The sequence below is a fragment of the Entelurus aequoreus genome, linkage group LG02 (genome assembly GCF_033978785.1).
Source record: "Entelurus aequoreus isolate RoL-2023_Sb linkage group LG02, RoL_Eaeq_v1.1, whole genome shotgun sequence".
NCBI lineage: Eukaryota > Metazoa > Chordata > Actinopteri > Syngnathiformes > Syngnathidae > Entelurus > Entelurus aequoreus.
Window position 1 is genome coordinate 40329747 of NC_084732.1, and position 21404 is coordinate 40351150.

The 21404-nt window shown below is 37.9% G+C and overlaps 1 protein-coding gene across 1 annotated transcript in view; it reads left to right on the forward strand.

Moving 5' to 3' along the window:
* spon1a (spondin 1a) overlaps nucleotides 1-10797 on the forward strand; it is a 200639-nt gene extending 189842 nt beyond the window's left edge. Inside the window, exons 15-17 of the mRNA XM_062026768.1 lie at nucleotides 3348-3512; nucleotides 4718-4987; nucleotides 9759-10797. Of these exons, the coding sequence (XP_061882752.1) occupies nucleotides 3348-3512; nucleotides 4718-4987; nucleotides 9759-9922 (599 nt within the window). The 3' untranslated portion in view covers nucleotides 9923-10797. The remainder of the gene's footprint in view (nucleotides 1-3347; nucleotides 3513-4717; nucleotides 4988-9758) is intronic.
* Nucleotides 10798-21404: the final 10607 nt, after the last annotated feature.

Consider the following 21404-nt stretch of genomic DNA (forward strand, 5'->3'; position numbering starts at 1 on the left):
TGTTTTGGAGTTTTGCCTATCATTCACAATCCTGAACACAAGAACACATATGTTTTTCATTTTTTATGCATTCTAATTTGTAAAATACGGTATATATACGAGGTGGCTAACAATGCAGCCAATGGGAGCACACCAAGTCCTGTAAAAAAAAAAAATCTAAAAACCGCCAACAGAACTCAATTTAAATTAAAATGTATCAAATATTATAGATATTTTTATTCTAAGCGCTCATGCAGACGACCTATTTTTAGTGGTGTTGTGATCACAGAGCGCTAACTCGCTTGTGCTGCTATTATGACATCTTGACCCAGTGAGCTCCTGCATCACCACTGAGTTTTAAATCTAGAATAATAATCATGCGTTTCACCTGTAAAGTAGAAGGTCATAGTCATAAACCGAGAAGTTGGTCAACTTAGACCTGGATATGGCAAGAAAGACATGAAAAAACGCTTGTTTGCGCCCACTTTTTAAAAATGTTTTGTTATTTTTTTTACCTCTGGGTGGATTACAATTTAATTATTCATCTCAACGTGAAAAAATACACTTAGCAATACTGCTACATGATGCATGTGTTTCAGTAAAGCTGGATCTTTTAGCACAAAGCTTTTAAAATGTGCTCCTCACATTCAGGCTCACAAATATACGTTTCTGGATCACCTTTTGTCCCAAAGTTGTCTTTGATGGCTCAAAGTTTGCCGTGATTAGGAGTAGTTGTTTTTGTTCAAGGGAAAAGCTAACATTGTGATGCGTGTGTTAAAATAATACACTTCTGTATGCTTAAAATGACCAACATTTGTAAATATTACATGTTATTATGATTGTGCCTGTTACTCAAATGTTGATGGGGCTTTTATATGTTTTTTGAAGCGCCTTACAGGCGTAAAAGAGCAATTCCCATTGCTACATTGTTAGGTGACTTTGGCTAACTTGTATTAACTAAGTAAGAATGCATTAAAAAAAGAAAAACATGTGTACTTGTCTCACATAAGGATTGTGAATAAGTAGCCACATGATTTCCGTTGTGCATTTACAAGCATGTATATATAAGAGTCACTAAATATCGAGTTACCGTAATGACTGGTCAATGCAGTCGTTATTGTCTAAACAGGGTAGTAACAGTGCATCCCACATCTCACTTGTCCAAAGAGTCAATATTTAATTTGAGCAACTGAGCACCATTATCTGGCACTTCCTTAGTCATAGACATGGAATTCACCGCAGCTGCACTAGTTGTAAATGGAATTGTCCTTCACTCTTCCATTATGCTTCTTGGTGGATGTTGGACACCTTGCACACCTCCACCTTCCTTCTACTTGAGGAAGCCCCAAAGGTACTCAATTGGGTTCAGGTCAAGAAGAGATAAATGTAGCCACATGCTTACACACCATCACCGTTCATCTTGGAGGTATGTTTAAACTCCTCATGTTGGAAAACAGCCATACCAACCAGTTTACCAAGGGAGGAGATTATGCTCTAATTCAGAATGTCACAGTACATGTTGGAATTTATGTTTCCCTTGACAACAAGCAGCTTTCCTGTACCAGCAGCACTCATGTAGCCCCAGACCATGATGCTACAACCACCATGCTTGACTGTAGGCAAGACACAATTATGTTGGTACTCGCTTGTTTTGCAAGCTATTTACTATTTAGACAATAATGGCTGTATGTTGAATCCAGCTTTTATATAATATAGAAGAATAGACTGTCGAGTTTCAGATGAAAGTTCTCTTTTTCTGGCCATTTTGAGCGTTTAATCGACCCCACAAATGTGATGCTCCAGAAACTCAATCTGCTCAAAGGAAGGTCAGTTTTGTAGCTTCTGTAACAAGCTAAACTGTTTTCAGATGTGTGAACATGATTGCTCAAGGGTGTTCTAATCATCAATTAGCCTTCTGAGCCAATGAGCAAACACATTGTACCATTAGAACACTGGAGTGATAGTTGCTGGAAATGGGCTTCTATACACCTATGTAGATATTGCACCAAAAACCAGACATTTGCAGCTGGAAAAGTAGCTTGCCACCACCAGGTGTGAATGAATGATGGGTTTTTAACATGTAAAGCGACTTTGGGTACTTGGAAAAGCGCTATATAAATCCCAGGTATTATTATTATTATTATTAATAGTCATTTACCACATTAGCAATGTATAGAGTGTATTTCTTTAAAGTTAAGACTAGTTTAAAGTTATCTTCATTGAAAAGTACAGTGCTTTTCCTTCAAAAATAAGGACATTTCAATGTGACCCCAAACTTTTGAACGGTAGTGTATACGTTAATATATATTTACAAAAATACATGCATGTGTGTATATTTACATACATACATATATGCATATATTGAAAAGATCAACTGTACTCACTTTTGTGAGATTCTGTAGTTAATGCAGCTATTGTATATGCCAGATCTCCAGAGGTTTGCGTGTATTAAAACAAATGCAAACTTGATAGCGCACACAAAGCTGATCTACAGCTTAAATAAGCAAAATAGATAAATAGATATATGCATAATGTATTCTGATTATTCGAACGGCCACAATACTTGGAAGAAAAGATGCTAATATAATATTTCAGCGTTCGCAATGTGTTTTTTTTTTAACTAAAATTGTTCTTTGGCCGCTGTTTTGTGTCTATATTTAGCATGTCTGGAATGTTAGTGGAAACTGGCATAGTCACGCACAAATGGCGGTGAGAAAGGATAGCGCCTCAAAGACAGAAGATTGAGAGAGAGAATATTTTGTCTGTGTGCGTGTCAACATATTCTGACTGTCAGAAATAAAAATATTAGACACATTGTCTGTTTAGCGATTACATTTCGTAATTTTACAGCTGCTGGATTACTTAAAGGGCTGATTAAAATACATTTCGTATAGGAGATATATTAACATATCTCTACATGGAAAAAAAAACTTCTGGCAACATGTGTTCTTACCATCACAAACCCACAGCACCTCTTAGATCACATCTTCAGCATGCTTAATTAGGCTCTGTTGTCTAGACTGAACTTCAATATAGCCTAGAAAAGGTGGTACATAATATATGTGTGTGCTGCATGTCAACAACATGACACAGGACCATGTGATGTCATTAATGTCAAGGGAAAAATTAGCGTCTCCATGGTGACTCATTTAAGTAGGGCAGCCAGCACGACTTTTGTACTTGCTATCAATTGTGCTCGCTGTCTTAGTAGTCAACACGCCCACTAATAATACACACAATTTGAAAGTTTGCACATGCTATTTATCAGGCCGAGGATGTGTGAGAGGACATTGAGAAGAATACAGAGCTCCATACCATATTTATAACATAACACAGTTTTGTACAAATGTGTGTTTTGTTGCATCTAGATACAATCCCCTGTATGTTGACTACGTGGTCTGACTGGAGCGACTGTAGTGTCACTTGTGGCAAGGGACTAAGAACACGCCAGCGTATGCTCAAATCGCCCGTTGAGCTTGGAGACTGCACTGAAGAGTTGGACCAGGTGGAAAAGTGCATGCTGCCTGAATGCCGTAAGTTGTACACATGTTATACGTATAAGTAGCGATTGTTACCTTTCAGATTTGAATCAATACGGTGCTAATTTCCAGTAAATGGGAATCAATGTCAGTAATCAACGGTACCAATTTTTTTGTACTTTTGTGCATGTTCATGTGTAAATACATGTTAATTGTTTGAAGATAAATCTTTTTTTTAAATGTAACATTTAATACTGAGTTGTGCTGTCCAGTTATCTTGTTTGCTTACATTTTTGTGTCCAATTTGCAAGTATTTTACAGTACTTTATTATACAGTAGACCTTGCATATAGTTGCAATTCTAAGACGTTAGATGGCAATAGTGTATCAACTACGGTGTGTTGCCTTAGCCAGGAAGTAGTCTTTTCCATTAAGTTGAATTGGCCAGTCTTCTTTTCTTGCGCTCTACAAAGTGGTTGTACTGTAAGTATTGTATTTATTACACACCAGTTGTTTAGTTGTAACGTGCACCTTAGATGTAGTTTTTGTTACCAAATTTGGAGGTGTTGAAATTGCCATGTAAAATCGCTAATGCTAATCGGTAGAGTATCTATAGCAAGTCCGTTGTAAATTATCATCAAGCTAGAGTAGTTTGAAAAGTGGAGTATTACTGCTGTTTGAGTGTTTGAGCTAGTGCTGAGTCTGCAACTGAGCGTGACGTCATGTGCAACAAGAGGTATCGAAATATGGTACTGTTTGATTTTACGTGAATCGATACCCGGTAGTACTAATTTGGTACTGAATTAGGTACTGATCCCTATGTATAAGTTACCCAAGTTATACATATTTTCTCAATGGACAGTACATTAGATGCACAACTGAACAATGTTTTAATTTTTTACTTTGATAATTTTTGATTGACGAGGTCAAGTTAAAAAATTTTTTTTTATTGTGAGTAATCTAAGGTTGCACTTTATCATAAAGACAGATAGTTTCCTTTATCCCAGACCCAAATATCCAAGTCATAATATACTCCTGGAAACCAGCGTCCTCTGCAGGAGTGTGTAACTCTGACAAAATAAATCGAACAATTACAAATGTCCCCTACGGAGGATGTTTGTTTTGTCATGTTTCTTGTCTTACTCTCGATAAATTTCTCATTGTTTTCTATTTTGACCTTCAAATGGACTGAACTACAATCTTAAGGTGAACTGTCTCATATAAATCTATCTGTCTTGTCTGGCCTTGTTCCATCCTCAGCCATAGACTGTATCATGACGGAGTGGAGCGAGTGGTCCGAGTGTAACAAGTCCTGCGGGAAAGGTCACACCATCCGAACGCGCACGGTTAAGTTTGAGCCTCAGTTCGGAGGGGACCCCTGTCCTGAAAGCATCCAGAGGAAGAAGTGTAAGGTCAGGAAGTGCACGAGAGGAGGACAAGGGAACAGTGATGAGCAGAAACGACGCAAGGAGCAACGGGAAAAGAGGAGAAGCAAACAGAGCAGGACTGAGGTCGCTGCCGAGCATCCAGGTTGGTTCTCCTCTGTAATTCAACTCAACACAGTTTATGGTAAGGTATGGTCTGTATTGTCATTGCAGAAGTAGAACAGAACTTTGTTTTCAGCACAAACCCGTTCAAGATTATACAAACAAACAGTGTACATGGTTACAGAACAAGAACGCTGATGGGTTGCTACAGTGCGCCCCGTAAAAGATGGGAAAATGTAGATGCTGGGGGAGGATGAGTAAAAAAATACAATCTAGACTGGGCTCCTAAGGTGGCCCAGTCTGGAGTGGGAAAACACTCCATAGCAAAGCACATATACATATTACAACATACAACTCGAGACTTGCAACAGAGGGAAGGGAGTTGGGGCTACGGTGGCTGGCTGCTGCTCTTCAAGCGCTGCCCATCCGTCCATCAACCCTAAGGGATTTAAGCATCAGAGGCGTGGGATGGGGGGTGGGGTATGTGTGTGGTGTATATTTTTCGTGGATGCATGTGTGTGTGTAAGCCTGCAGCGTGTCTCTGTTCCGCGACCTCTGTGTTCTTGCAGCCGCCAGTCAGTCCAAAGTCAACAACGAGGTGTGTGTCCATGAGAGACAAGAAGGGAGTTTGTTGTGTCTTTGCTGCACTGTCCTTCGGGAGAGTCTTGAAGCCAAGGAAACAATCCAAGTTAGAATGTATTGTATGCGAGTGAAAATAAAATGTGCTTTTCACTATAAATTGTATATTACTGGTCCTCAAATTCATCCTGCAGGGCAGACGCTCCGATGTTATCCAAAATCACAAGAGTGTCCACAGTTCTTCCCGCATCATCCAATCATTTGTGGCAGCTTTGGGGTACTTTGAAGACTGCCAGCAACTCCCAATTTGTCGACAAACCAGAGCAACGCTTACTCCAATAAGTAGATGTCCTGTTGTCATAATTCCGAATAGGTGGATGTCTTCACGTCCTCGACTGGAAGGGTTGCCAGGCACGCGGCACTCCTTGTTCTCCCAAGAGTCCGTTGTGTGTCCAGCAACAACCACTCTGTCAAGACAGGCAGGTTCCCCCAAACCCAAGATCTTGTCAATTTCGTTGAGAGGCCAGTTAATTAGTTCCATTGTTCAGATTTGGAGAGCAGTGCAAAAAGAGGTAACAAGAAAGACAAGACAAGACAAAGAAGCAAGCAGGAGAGATAAGGTGTAGGGAAGGGGAGCGTCCGCCCTCGATGAGTGCCAGTGAGAAAAATCAGCTATTGATGATGATTACAGTGGAATCTCAATTTACAAACGCCTCTATTTGTGACCATTTCGGTTTACGAACCTTTACATGTGTTCGAACCATATCTCGACGTACGCTTTATTCATTTATTCATTCATCGGGTGCTGCCATTTTGATGACATCACTTCCTCTAAACGCAGGCACAGGCCACTTTGAAGAGGCGGGGCCCCCTACATCACATCTTGCTTACATTCTGTACACACGGGCACGGCCATTTCGAAAAGCTTCGACACGTGCGGCACTTCTAACGAGTTTATTTCCACAATTGTTGTACATTGCGCCGGCCAGAGTTGTGTCAGCCTGTTTTAGGAATCACTTTGAGTGATCATAAATGCTTTAAATGTGTCCAAACTCTCAGTTGCAAGACAACCTTTTTGAGCAAGCACTTTAGCTACAAACGTAGTTAGCATTTTTGGGCACCATCAGTTTGAGTATTTTATCAGCGAAGGGGGCTTTGTTCCGCAGCAAGCCTTTAATTGTGATGAGACCGAAAAACATGCCAGATCAGACCTTTGTTACAGCGAAGGAGAATGAACTACCGGGACACAGGCCAATGAAGGATCCCCTCACACTGCTAGTTTGTGCTAAAGCTAGTGCTGCCACTGCTCATTAATCACTCCGAAACTCCCTGAGTATTCAACAATGCCACAAATATTCGCAGACACAAAGTAATAAAATTTTCTTTTTTTATTGTAGCATCAAGGTATGATAATTTTGTGTGTGTCTGTCTGCCTGTTGACGATTAAGTGTGCTGTAACGTTGTGTTGTTTGGATAAAAAAAGAAATCGTTGAGCCATTTACCGCTTGTTTTGTTGATTTATTATAGATTATATACAGCATATAAAGTGTCTTCGAAGTGTGCCGTTTTTTACAAAAAAAATAGGGACTTTTGTCTAGGCTCGATCCAATTACTCATGTTTAAATTGATTATTAAAGGGAACACTGCGTCACTATACAGTACAAGCTTTTCGGTTTACAAACCTTGTACAAGAATCAAATAAGTTCATAAATCGAAATTGTTTTGCAGCCGCTATTTTTCGCCTGTATTTAGCCCTTTTGATTCAGTGTAAACTGGCACAGTTACACACAAAATACTGTGAGAAGGGAGGCGGTTGTGCTGCAAAGACAGACGATGGTGAGAGAAACCTCCAACCGTGTACGTGTCAACATACTGTATAAAACTGTCAGAAATAAAAAAATATTTGGCCTATTCAGTAATGTCATTTTATAGCTGCTCGATGACTTAAGAGGCTGTTTTAAAACAAATTCAATTGATTTCTTTTAGTGTCTGATGGCGTTTTTTTTTGTTGGTATTTTCTTAAAATGGCGTTCGTTTTTGGATTTCCTTTCTCAAAAAAACAACAATTTTTGTGATCCAACAACGGCACCTACCAGAGTGCACTTTCGGCGTACTAAAAATAGGTTATATTTTCCAGATCTCGCTTCTATATAGCCCAATAAGGTTGGTGCAGGTTAAATTTGTGTATTGCATGTTCAACAACATGACAAAACAGCACAGATTGGATCATGACAGCTGGTTATACACGCAAAAACCTCATTGAAAATAGGGCGGTCTGCACCACTTTTGCGCATCTTGTCAATTGTGCATGCAGTCTTGTTGATCACCCTCCCATGACTAATATACACCATTTTATAATTTGTACACACTATTTTGCATGTGTTATTTCTGGGATGCCATTAGATCAAACCCTTTATATCATGTTTTAGAATACGAATATAGCCTTTTTTGTGGAAATGTATGTAGAATTCTTACACAAACAAACAATAAGAAGGGGATTAATATGGGGTTTAATATGGTCCCATTTGTGGAGGTTTAACTGACACATGAAATGTGACTAATTCGGGGGTGCACTATCCACTTTAGCCGCCACACGGCAGTATCAATCAATCAATCAATGTTTATTTATATAGCCCTAAATCACAAGTGTCTCAAAGGGCTGAACAAGCCACAACGACATCCGCGGTACAGAGCCCACATAAGGGCAAGGAAAAACTCACAACCCCAATGGGACGTCGATGTTAATGACTATGAGAAACCTTGGAGAGGACCGCATATGCACTTCTGCGCGGGTGACCCCCCCCCCAGGGAAAGTAGTGTTTAATATCTTAATGTGTTTCGTGACATTTGCAACTTTAGCCAGCCTCAGTTGCTATGTAACGTGGCGCTTTCCATCATTTTTAGCAGACTGCATTGCAAAATTATTAACCCTCCTTCTTCATTTCACATGAGATCCACCCAGGAATTGGGCCATATGAATCGCTTCCCTACTATAAATAATTGAAGGATGCCCATGGGTATACATTGTTGTCATAAGTAATTAAATGTTAATTTACGCCATTCATTGATAGAGGAAGTTATTTAATTTTAAGCTATGCTATCTCAGAAACATGGATAGATGCTAAATATGGAATGGATTTTGACCTGTAAGGATATGAACTAAATTATATGAACAGAACCAACAAGAACGATGTGGGAGTAGCTGTGTACGTGATGAAGAACTTGAACTTCAAAGTGATAAAAAATATGTCATTAGGTATTGATGATATCTTCGAATGTCTAAACAGTGAAATATGTCATGAAAAAAACAAGAACATATTAATCATCTGAATATATAGATCACCTAAGTCAAACATTGATACGTTTGAGAACCGAATTAAAGCAACTTTTACTTAAATCAGTCAAAAAATACATTTCTTACGTGGAGACTTCAACATTGACCTTTTGAACCCTAACAAACAAAAACCCATAGATGACTTAATGAACACAATGTATAGCCTGAGTTTATATCCTAAAATCCCAAGGCCAAGCAGAGTCTCAGGACATAGTGCCACACTTATTGATAATATTTTTACTAATGAATTTGATAACAATACCACAAGTGGCCTGCTAATATCCGACATCAGTGATCATCTGCCAGTTTTCATAATCTACGACGGAAACTACAAAAAGAGGAACATTGATGACAAAAATAAATTTTGAAGAATATGTACAGAACAAACAAAGTATGACAGCTTTCAAAAATGAACTGAGAGATCAAAGTTGGGACAATGTATACAGTGAAAATGATGTAGATGATGCATATGGTAATTTTTGTTGCTTTATGACAAACACTGTCAATTAAAACAACTTAGTTAGAGGGAAAATAAAAACAATCAACCATGGATGACAAAATGACTGAAAAATGCTTGCAACAAGAAGAATACATTATCTTCTATCGCGTTGTTTACTTACTTATGGTGTATTTATCTATTTATTTACTGTGATAAAACTGCTATGATATGAAAGGGGATATAATTAAATAAGCTCTGCTTCTTCCTATGTTTTTTCGGACATGCTGTAATGAAACAACTGGAAATATGTGATGCATTACATTGTAATTGAATTGTATGAGTGTCCCCAATAAACTGAAACTAACTAACTAACCTACTATACTTGTCCTCCAGTAGCAAACTGTAAAATGTTTTGACAAGCAAGCTATCATACTTTACCTCTTCATGTCTTCCTTCCTCTAGGATGTAAAATGAGGCCGTGGTCAAGTTGGACGGAATGTACCAAGATGTGCGGGGGAGGTATTCAAGAGCGACTCATGACTGTCAAGCAAAGGTTCAAGACGGCACAGTTGTCCAGCTGCAAGGACAGGAAGGAGATTCGAGCTTGTAATGTCCACCCTTGTTAGGAAGCAGGTATGGGATGGCAGTTGAGAATGGAAGACCAGCATGGTATGCTGTCCCACAACAACCAAGTGTACTCTGTTTAGGGCACTGACAGCACTTACTACAGTATATCAGTCCTATCGTCTTGCATCAACATTCTCAGTACATTTCATTTCACATCACAGAGTGAAATTCACAAGAGGGCAACGAGAGGAGTGGGTGGAATATTTTAGGGCCAAAGTCTTGATTTGGTGCTACTAAAGTCCTAGTAATGTCCTCTCCTGTCCTCTCTGCGTTCTTTGGGTCATGTTTGAGGCATTACATGTCTTGTAAGGCAACTGATCGGTTTAGGTTTTAATTGATGGCACTTGTGGAGTCTAACTCAAGTTTCATTCATCGTTTGAAAGTTTGAAAAATCTGCTGACTGATTCCCCTTTGCTGTTTATCTGATACACTTTGGCAAGGTTATTGTAAACGTGTTGTGGTACCATATATCTTGGAAAAAATATTCTGAATAGATTTCATAAATAAATATCTACATTATTCTATCTTGTGGTATCCTTTGCATAGTCATTTTCACCCATAGGTGCCCAACCATTCCAGTGTTTTGTACTGCCTTCAGTGGTTCTCTGCAGGTCACACACATTGTTGACTTTTTTATCCAGGAATATTAAGTCGATGCACCACATTTGACATTGAAGTCATTTTCAACATTCTTCAATGATTTGGATTTTTAAAATCTCTTCTGTGGATCCCTTTTGTGCGTAAAAACTTCTGACCAAAGTGTCGTGTAGATGTTTTTAAGACGTAGTCCTCTTCCCCTTTGCTTTCTGTTTCTTCCTCTGACATGTTAATATTTTGGAATAACATTACCTTTACAATAAAAGTAAATGTGACGACCTGTCAACTGAATCTGTGCATTTATTCATTATGATTCGAATTATTAATATTATAATAGTACCATATTTTGTTAATAACAACGTTATTATTATTGCTTTAGTAATAATAAAAGTAATACAATGTACTGTTACATTATAATAATAATACAATGTATTTTTTGTATTATAATGTAATGTAAAATAACTACATTATAGATCAGTATCTGTACCTCGCTCGCTATATCATTACAGTCTTTCAAAATGTGCACTTAATTTTTACTATACTTACTGTCACCAAGTTTTGAGCATATCAATAACTTGCAGTTCAGTAAAACATTTAAAAAATGTTCCTGTATGACATTCTGACTACAAAATTGCATTTGTATAAAAATATTGGGGTATTTTCTAAAACACATTTTTTAATGCAAGCAAATAATAACCCAGGATTAATCATGATTAATCGGCATTCATTAGTGTGATTAATCTGATTTTTTTTTTTTTTTTTAAACTCGACAGCCCTAGTGCAGTGGTTCTTAACCTGGGTTCGATCAAACCCTAGGGGCTTGGTGAGTCGGCCTCAGGGGTTCGGTGGAGCCTCCGCTGCGGAGGTCAAGACACACCCGACTCATCTTGTAAATAAAAACTTCTCCCTATCGGCGTGCTATGGATACCCCCAAACAATGTTCCCTCTAATTTTGCATCTGATTTGCAGGTGTGTTATTTGTTGTGAGTGTATGCACTGTGTTGGTTTTGTTCTTTGAACGGTTCATTTTGTGCACCAGTAAAAAAAAACATATAACTTTGTCTTGAATTAAAAAAAAAAAAAAAGTTTAATTTTTCACTAAAGAAGGGTTCGGTGAATGCACATATGAAACTGGTGGGGTTCGGTACCTCAAACAAGGTTAAGAACCACTGCCTTAGTGTAAACACATTCAGGATTATTTTTTTGTTTGTTTTGTTCTTATTTTTTTTGCTGAAATTTCACAATAAACTTCAGTCCCATCAAAATATCAAACATGTAAGGTTTTTTGTAGGTTTTTTTGTACTCTTTTGAAGGCCTTCTGATCAGTTAATGTTACAAAAAGGGACAAGCGGTAGAAAATGGATGGATGGATGGATGTCAATTTACAGTATACCTATTACAAACTTTGACACACTTTGATCAAAAGGCCTTCAAATGTTTAAAATTGAATATATAACATGTTTTTTTTTTGTTTTTTTTTGGATTTAGTTTATTGAAATATCTAAGCAAACAAAGTAAAACAATATAGATAGAGCCAAAATGTTTTTTTTTTATGCCTTCTGTAAACTGAAGGATTTACAGGTCTCGTTTGGCTTTGGGGTATTGTCGAATAATTGCCAGTTTATCGTACACCTGTGGAAAAGAATGGACATTAAAACTTAAAAATACTTTCTTAACAAAAAATTGGTATAACCGAGTAACGCAACAAAAAATATGGCCTAAATACGACAACAAATGAAAAGACCAAAAAGGTAATCCTGAGGATTGTATCACAGATCACCACTGTTATGTAAAAAGCAAGTGATGAGCACATACATACATACATACATACATGTATATATATGATACTGTATGTATATATATATATATATATATATATATATATATATATATATATATATATATATATATATATATATATATATATATATATATATATATATATATATATGTTACTACATACTGTACAATTCCAAAGGGGAAGTTGCTGTATTTGCCATGTTTAACCACTAGATGTCACCGTGAAACTTTAGGTTAGGTTAGGTTGTCATAACTCTCATTAATAACTTGCATAATTGATTATTTTCCAAGAATGGAGTGCATTCAAAAGGTCCTGTTCCATGGTCCTTTTATATAGAGACAGTGAATGCCATTGCAAAATGGCCCTAATTCCTAGTTTTCAAACATATAAAACCATTCAGTATTGGATTAAGGAATAAAGCATGTTTGATTAATTAAATAGTCATCAAAACAATACATTTTACAGACTAATAGAAAATATTTCAAATTATGATATTAATCGTTCCCTTTGGAAATCAAGTTTATAGATGATTTGCATTTGTTTCCCTATGTTTTCAGGGGGGGGGGGGGTGGATGTTGTCATGCATTCCTCACTTTGGAACTGGGGACTCGGGGTGAAGAATTTGATCCACACATTACAAAGCCAATCCTGTTTCCATGCCAACACAAGCACACATGGGAAGCCTACACACTCCACAAGCGTTGATAATATGTGTGTGTGAGGTGGGGGGGAATCATGGCTGTGATTGAGCTGCTATAACACACATTCCGCAGACAAGGAAACAAATCTACTACCAAGAAATGACAAGTGCTTTCAAAAAATAAATAAATACATCCCTGTCCCGACCGTGTGTGTCTGTCTTTGGGAAGTAATCTGATTGGAAAGCTCTCTTGAGCTCACACGGTCTATTGCCCTCGCCTGTGGCTGCAGCTTCCAACTGAAATGATGCACAAGGTCTGTGAAAGTATATTTAGTTTCTTCCAAGGACAACCAAGCTAAAGGTGATATAAATAGCACAATGCATCTTTTATCCCTCATACTGAAACCAAAGGTTGGAATTACACTTTTTTTGTTGTTGTAAAAAACCTGCAAGACGTCAAGTGAAATGTCTGCATAACAGCGTATCTCACTAGAGGTCACTTCAGATAGCATCAAATGGTTAACTATGTTGTAAAAAAACAACAATAATCAGCCTCAGCAAAGAATGTTAGGTAGAAGATGAACAATAAACAAAGCCGTAACCTAACCCTTGCACTAAACCTGAGCCCACCTGTATCATTTAAACCTGACCCAAGCTCTAATTTGAGTATTTTAAATAATGAGTATTTACATTTGTATTAATTGTTTTACTCTAACGCAGTGTTTTGAAGGGGTTGGTGGTAGCGGGGGTGTATTTTGTAGCTTCCCGGAAGAGTTGGTACTGCAAAGGATTCTGGGTATTTGTTATGTTGTGTTTATGTTGTGTTACGGTGCGGATGTTCTCCCGAAATGTGTTTGTCATTCTTGTTTGGTGTGGATTCACAGTGTGACGTATATATTTCTAACAGTGTTAAAGTTTTGTATTCGGCTAACCTCAGTGTAACCTGTATCGCTGTTGATGAAGTATGCGTTGCATTCTCTCGTGTGTGCGTACAGAAGCCGCACATATCTTGTGACTGGGTCTGAACGATGTTAGAATGGATGAAAAGCGGACGTGACGATAGCTCGTAGAGTACGTTAAAGGTTAATTTGTTCAACCTTGGCCCGCGGCTTTGTTCAGTTTTACATTTTGGCCCACTCTGTATTTGAGTTTGACACCCTTTCTTTAAACCATAACCAAGCATGCATCACTATAGCTCTTGTCTCAAAGTAGGTGTACTGTCACGACCTGTCACATCACGCCCTGACTTACTTTGACTTTTTTGCTGTTTTCCTGTGTGTAGTGTTTTAGTTCTTGTCTTGCGCTATTTTGGTGGCTTTTTCTCTTTTTTTCGTATTTTCCTGTAGCAGTTTCATGTGTTCCTTTGAGCGATATTACCCGCACCTACTTTGTTTTAGCAATCAAATATATTCCAGTTGTTTTTATCCTTCTTTGTGGGGACATTGTTGATTGTCATGTCATGTTCGGATGTACTTTGTGGACGCTATCTCTGCTCCACAGTAAGTCTTTGCTGTCGTCCAGCATTCTGTTTTTGTTTTCTTTGTAGCCAGTTCAGTTTTTGTTTCGTTCAGCATAGCCTTCCCTAAGCTTCAATGCCTTTTCTTTGGTGCACTCACCTTTATTTTTTGGGGGTTTAAGCATTAGACACCTTTTTACCTGCACATTGCCTCCCGCTGTTTCCGACATCTACAAAGAAATTAGCTACAGGCTGCCACGTACTGATATGGAAGAGTATTACACGGTTACTCTGCCGAGCTCTAGACAGCACTGGCATTCAACAACACATACTGTAATTTGCAGACTATAATTACTGGTTTGCAAAAAATGTTTTTAACCCAAATAGGTGAAATTAGATAATCTCCCACGGCGCACCTGACTGCATCTCACGGCACACTAGTGTGCCACGGCACAGTGGTTGAAAAACACTGCTCAAACGGTCTGGTTGTGTTTTACATGTTGATGCATGTAATTCCTTTGGTGAATGCACCTTGCGTGTGATTTGTGCTGAAGGAAGAAGTGTGCTTAATGCTGCTGTTGAGAGCTAAAACAACATGTGTTTGCAAGACTGCAAATATGGTGTTGGAACGGAACACTGGTTATTACCACTATATAATAACAAGTGTTAATAGTGTGATTAACTCTTCAAATCTGATTAACTGTCATATGCATTAACCTGATCACTGATCGTATAGCAACATGCGCCACCTTTTAGGTAACCATATGTACAAACCCCAAAACCAGTGAAGTTGGCACGTTGTGTGTTCAAATCCTTTTCAACCTACATTCAATTGAATAGACTGCAAAGACAAGATACTTAACGTTCCAACTGGAAAACTTTGTTATTTTTTGCAAATAAGCTCATTTGGAATTTGATGCCTGCACCATGTTTCAAAAAAGCTGGCACAAGTGACAAAAAAGACTGAGAAAGTTGAGGAATGCTCATCAAACACTTATTTGGAACATCCCACAAGTGAACAGGTTAATTGGGAACAGTTGGGTGCCATGATTGGGTATAAAAAAAGCTTCCATGCAATGCTCAGTCATTCACAAACAAGGATGGAGCGAGGGTCACCATTTGGTGAACAAATGTGTGAACAAATTGTCCAACAGCTTAAGAACAACATTTCTCAACGAATTTAGGGATTTCACCATCTACCGTCCATAATATCATTAAAACGTTCAGAGCATGTAGAGAAATCACTGCACGTAACATTAAATGCCTGTGACCTTGGATCCCTCAGGCGGTACTGCATCAAAAACCAACATCAGTGTGTAAAAGATATCACCACATGGGCTCAGGAACACTTCAGAAAACCACTGTCAGTAACTACAGTTTGTCGCTACATCTGTAAGTGCAAGTTAAAACTCTACTATGTGAAAGCCATTTATCAACAACACCCACAAAAGCCATCAGTTTTGCTGTGCCCGAGCTCATCTAAGATGGACTGATGCAAAGTGGAAAGGTGTTCTGTGGTCTGACGAGTCCACATTTCAAATTGTTTTTGTAAACTGTGGACGTCGGGTCCTCCGGAAAAAAGAGGAAAATAACCATCCGGACTGTTCTAGGCGCAAAGTTGAAAAGCCAGCATCTGTGATGGTATGGGGGTGTATTAATGCCCAAGACATGGATAACTTACACATCTGTGAAGGCACCATTAATGCTGAAAGGTACATACAGTTTTTGGAGCAACATATGTTGGCATCCAAGCAATGTTATTTCAGCAAGACAATGCCAAGCCACGTGTTACAACAGCGTGGCTTCATAGTAAAAGAGTGTGGGTACTAGACTGGCCTGCCTGTAGTCCAGACCCGTCTCCCATTGAAAATGTGTGGCGCATTATGATGCCTAAAATACCACAACGGAGACCCCCGGACTGTTGAACAACTTAAGCTGTACATCAAGCAAGAATGGGAAATAATTCCACCTGAAAAGCTTCAAAAATTGGTTTCCTCATTTCCCAAACGTTTACTAAGTGTTGTTTAAAGAAAAGGCCATGTAACACAGTGGTAAAAATGCCCCTGTGCCAACTTTTTTTGGAATGGCTTCAGGACAACCCCGTAAATGTCCTTGAGTGGCCCAGCCAGAACCCAGACTTGAACCCGATTGAACATTTCTGGAGAGATCTGAAAATGGCTTCCCATCAAACTTGATGAAACTTGTGAGGTGCTGCAAATAGAAAGGGCAAAACTGCCCAAAGATAGGTGTGCCATGTTTGTGGCATCGTATTCAAAAAGACATGAGGCTGTAATTGCTGCCAAATGTGCATCAATAAAGTATTAAAAACCGTAAAATATACTTAAGGTGGGAAAAATAAGCAACATAAAAGGCAAATTAAATTTTAGCATGAAAGGCTCTTTTAAGTTTTTTTAACTATTGGTTATGGTACAAGCGGTAGAAAATGGATGGATGGATGGATGGATGGATGGTTATTTTTATGTTTATCTTGTAAGTTATTTGCACTTTTAGCTAAAGTGTGTGACTGCTCCTGTTTTTTTGTTGTTGTCCTATGTATCTATGATACCTGTTTTTTCTCCCCTCTTGGCCAGGTCCCGCTTGCAAAAGAGAGTTTAATCTAAATGAGATTTTACTTAGTTAAGTAAAGGAAAACAAATGACCAAAGGGTTTATGACCATGTGATTTCTTACTCTATTTTTTATTACATTTTGCAAACATTTCTAAAAAGAAACTGTTTCACGTTGCCATTATGGGGTATTGTGTGTAGAAATTTGAGGGCAACAATACATTTACTCCAGGAGAAAGAAAAAGGATGTAACATAACAAAATGAAGAAAAAGTGAAGCGCTGTAGGAATTGTTTATAGTGTGAAAACATGTGTATTTTATGACAAAATACAAACAAATAGCGTTATTTAATGTAACGAATATACTCACGTGAAAGAGTCCTTCAATGTGCAATTACACTTGCACATTCACATTCCTACTTATGTTCAATTAATTCTTAAAAATAGGAATATTTTTTTAAGTTGGATGAATCATGATTAATCATTTATTTTCTTACATTATTTGAATAATTTTGATACAAATGCAATGTTTAGAACTATAAATATGTATTAAATTTAGAACAACTTTAAAATCAATGTGCATTTCAGTGCGTGGAGTCACTCTGTGGATCAACTTAGGGGACGAGTTAAAAACGTGTTCTGACATGATTCAATTTAAAACACTGTTTAAAAAGAAGTACTGAAGAAGAACGAGGAGGAAAGAGAGTGATACCCTCAGCACATAGCAATGGGAGAGAGGTGTATGGTCAGTGTGTTTGGGCCTCTGTGTGTGTGTGTGTGTGTGTGTGTGTGTGTGTGTGTGTGTGTGTGTGTGTGTGTGTGTGTGTGTGTGTGTGTGTGTGTGTGTGTGTGTGTGTGTGTGTGTGTGTGTGTGTGTGTGTGTGTTTTGTCTTGTCTTGTCTTGTCTCATACTAACAGTGGTACTATTATATTGTTAGTGTACAGGAGTTTTTCTTGTTTTTGTTTGTATGGTATTGTTCTTGTATTATATTGTTTATGTTAAATGTGGAATGAGTGAGAGGGGTTGGGATATTATAAGCATCTGCTTCATCCAACCCCTTTTCAAACCTTGCATAAATGTCTCTGCCAAATTGTAAAAAAAAATGTGTTGTTGTACTGTGCTGGTTTGAAATAAATACTTTAATTCAATTCAATGTTATTGTCATACACCAAATGATCACATAAGCTATGTGCCCCACGCTTTGTTCTGGTATTTGGTAAAGATAAATGTTTGGTGCCGGAGGACTTCAGGATCCATGAGGGTTGACATGGTAAAAGCAGGTCAGATAGATAAGAAGGTGCAATATTATTAGGATTTTTAAAAACCAATAATAGACCTGAAGCTGTCGTTGAGATAATGCAGCGACTTTAAAACAGGTGTAATGTGGTCCTACCCTCCGGTCCTCGTCAGCATGAGTTTTGTAATACAGTAATTGCAATTTCTAATATTATTTTCATGTAGACCAGAAATAAAAGCATGCATTAGCACCTTGTGCTGGTCTAAGAGACAAATGGGCTGATATGTTTTTGTTATATATATTTTTAACATGATTAGCAAGCTAACATTTTAACAGTGTTCTGAAAAATTTATCACCGACGTGCACAGACAGGGTGTCCTCTCAGAGGCTAATTGAATCATGGAAAAGCATGTCACTATTCTGGATAACTGTTAAACCAATTTAGCATGAAGGTTACACTGAGATATCTTTAGATTGTGAACATAAAGAATCTCAGTGATTTTTTTTCTTTCACGTCACCTACTGAGTTTTTGAAATGACTTTTTTCTGTTACTTCGTTTTGAAAAGTGTCAAACATGCATCAATATGCCTCCCTATAACCCATGCTGTGAAATCATGAAGCAATGGAAAGGTTTAAAGGCCTACTGAAACCCACTACTACCGACCACGCAGTCTGATAGTTTATATATCAATGATGAAATCTTAACATTGCAACACATGCCAATACGGCCGGGTTAACTTATAAAGTGACATTTTAAATCTCCCGGGAAATATCCGGCTGAAACGTCGCGGTATGATGACGTATGCGCGTGACGTAGTCAGTTAAACGGAAGTTATGGTACCCCGTAGAATCCTATACAAAAAGCTCTGTTTTCATTTCATAATTCCACAGTATTCTGGACATCTTTTGCAATTTGTTTAATGAACAATGAAGGCTGCAAAGAAGAACGTTGTAGGTGGGATCGGTGTATTAGCAGCGGACTACAGCAACACAACCAGGAGGACTTTGTTGGAGAGCAGACGCGCTAGCCGGCGACCTCACCTTGACTTCCTACGTCTCCAGGCCGCCAAACGCATCGGGTGAAGTCCTTCGTGCTTCCGTCGATCGCTGGAACGCAGGTGAGCACGGGTGTTGATGAGCAGATGAAGGCTGGCTGGTGTAGGTGGAGAACTAATGTTTTTAGCATAGCTCTGTGAGGTCCGGTTGCTAAGTAGGCTTCAATGGCGTCGTTAGCACAGCATTGTTAACCTTCGCCAGCCTGGAAAGCATTAACCGTGTAGTTACATGTCCACGGTTTAATAGTATTGTTGATTTTCTATCTATCCTTCCAGTCAGGGGTTTATTTTTTTTGTTTCTATATGCAGTTAAAGCACGATGCTATCACGTTAGCTCGTAGCTAAAGCGTTTCGCTGATGTATTGTCGTGGAGATAAAAGGCACTGAATGTACATTTCGCGTTCTCGACTCTCATTTTCAAGAGGATATAGTATCCGAGGTGGCTTAAAATACAAATCCGTGATCCACAATAGAAAAAGGAGAGAGTGTGGAATCCAATGAGCCAGCTTGTACCTAAGTTACGGTCAGAGCGAAAAAAAAATATGTATTTCACTGCATTCTAGTCCGTCACTCTAATGTTCCTCGTCCACGAATCTTTCATCCTCGCTCAAATTAATGGGGTAATGGTCCGAATAGCTCTAGCTGCGTTGAAAACAATAGGAACATATGAGGGAGTGAACAACTGACAACGTCACGCTACTTCCGGTAGGGGCAACGTTTTTTTTTAATCAGAGACCAAAAGTTGCGAACTTTATCGACGTTGTTCTATACTAAATCCTTTCAGCAAAAATATGGCAATATCGCAAAATGATCAAGTATGACACATAGAATGGATCTGCTATTCCCGTTTAAATAAATAAAAATTCATTTCAGTAGGCCTTTAAGCTATCAATCATTTCTTCCCTCTGCCTTAAGCAAGTATGTTCAGTATGTACATTCACAATGTATTTTAGCCATCATAACTAATAAACATAATCCTCAGATAATAAATTGCTTTGTGCATAATGCAAGAAGTCTCATATTGTGACAATGCATATAACTTATAATAACTGTTAAAGAAGAATGAATGTATTAGTATTGCATTATTTCTTCAAACAGTTCAATAGGTGCATTGTTGTCTAAGGATGAAAATAAATGCACATTTTGAAATTTTATTTATTAATACAATGTTGCCATGCCAACGAGCCAAATCATCCCAAGTGACCATATTGTTAGTTATCAAAAATAAATATCCAAGCTAAATAATAAAAATAATACTAAACGGGGGGAACAAATTACTAGCAATCAGTTTTAAAATGCAGTTGAATATTTACTATGGCACCTATGACTCCGGCTATTCATTCCATAAACACTGCATAGTCAATTGTTTTTTTGATTGATATATTTTTATTTCAAATATGCATAAAAACAAGAGCACGCCTGATCCAATACAGTGCTATAGCCTTAACAGCCATTATAACAAAATGAAAACAATGGAGAATAAAAAACAAAAACAAATGAGCATTGGACTTTCTTTTTCTTTTTTCCTTTTTTTTTTACATATTTGAAAAGGAGTGAAAATAAGTTTACACTTATTTAATCCCACCCCTTTTCTTTAAATCATAAATTACTCTGAACTAGAACTACCTATTCACTCAATGTACAAACTTAATGAACTTGTATATACTGTACATACATCATAGATATATACATACATATGCACACCACACACATACATAGCCACATCATTACCACTAGTGATCATGGAAATGGTATCATGCCACCACAACAACACCACTGCCTCAATGGGCAGCCCCACACTCTTCTGTAACACAAACAACCCAATATCAAAGCCCTTCTTCATCTCTGTACCTCTGGAATACCATGTACTTATACTTATTTTTAAACTGGTTTATGTTTGGACATTGCTTTAACTCATCATTCAAACCATTCCATAATTTCACTCCACAAATTGAAATACAAAAACTTTTAATGGTCGTTCTATAACTAAGCATTTTGAAATTTAAATTCCCCCTTAAATTATAACCGCCCTCTCGTGTGCTGAACAATTTTTGAATGCTTCCTGGGAGTTTATTTATTTTGGCTTTATACATTATTTGTGCAGTTTGATACAAAAAAATATCATTAA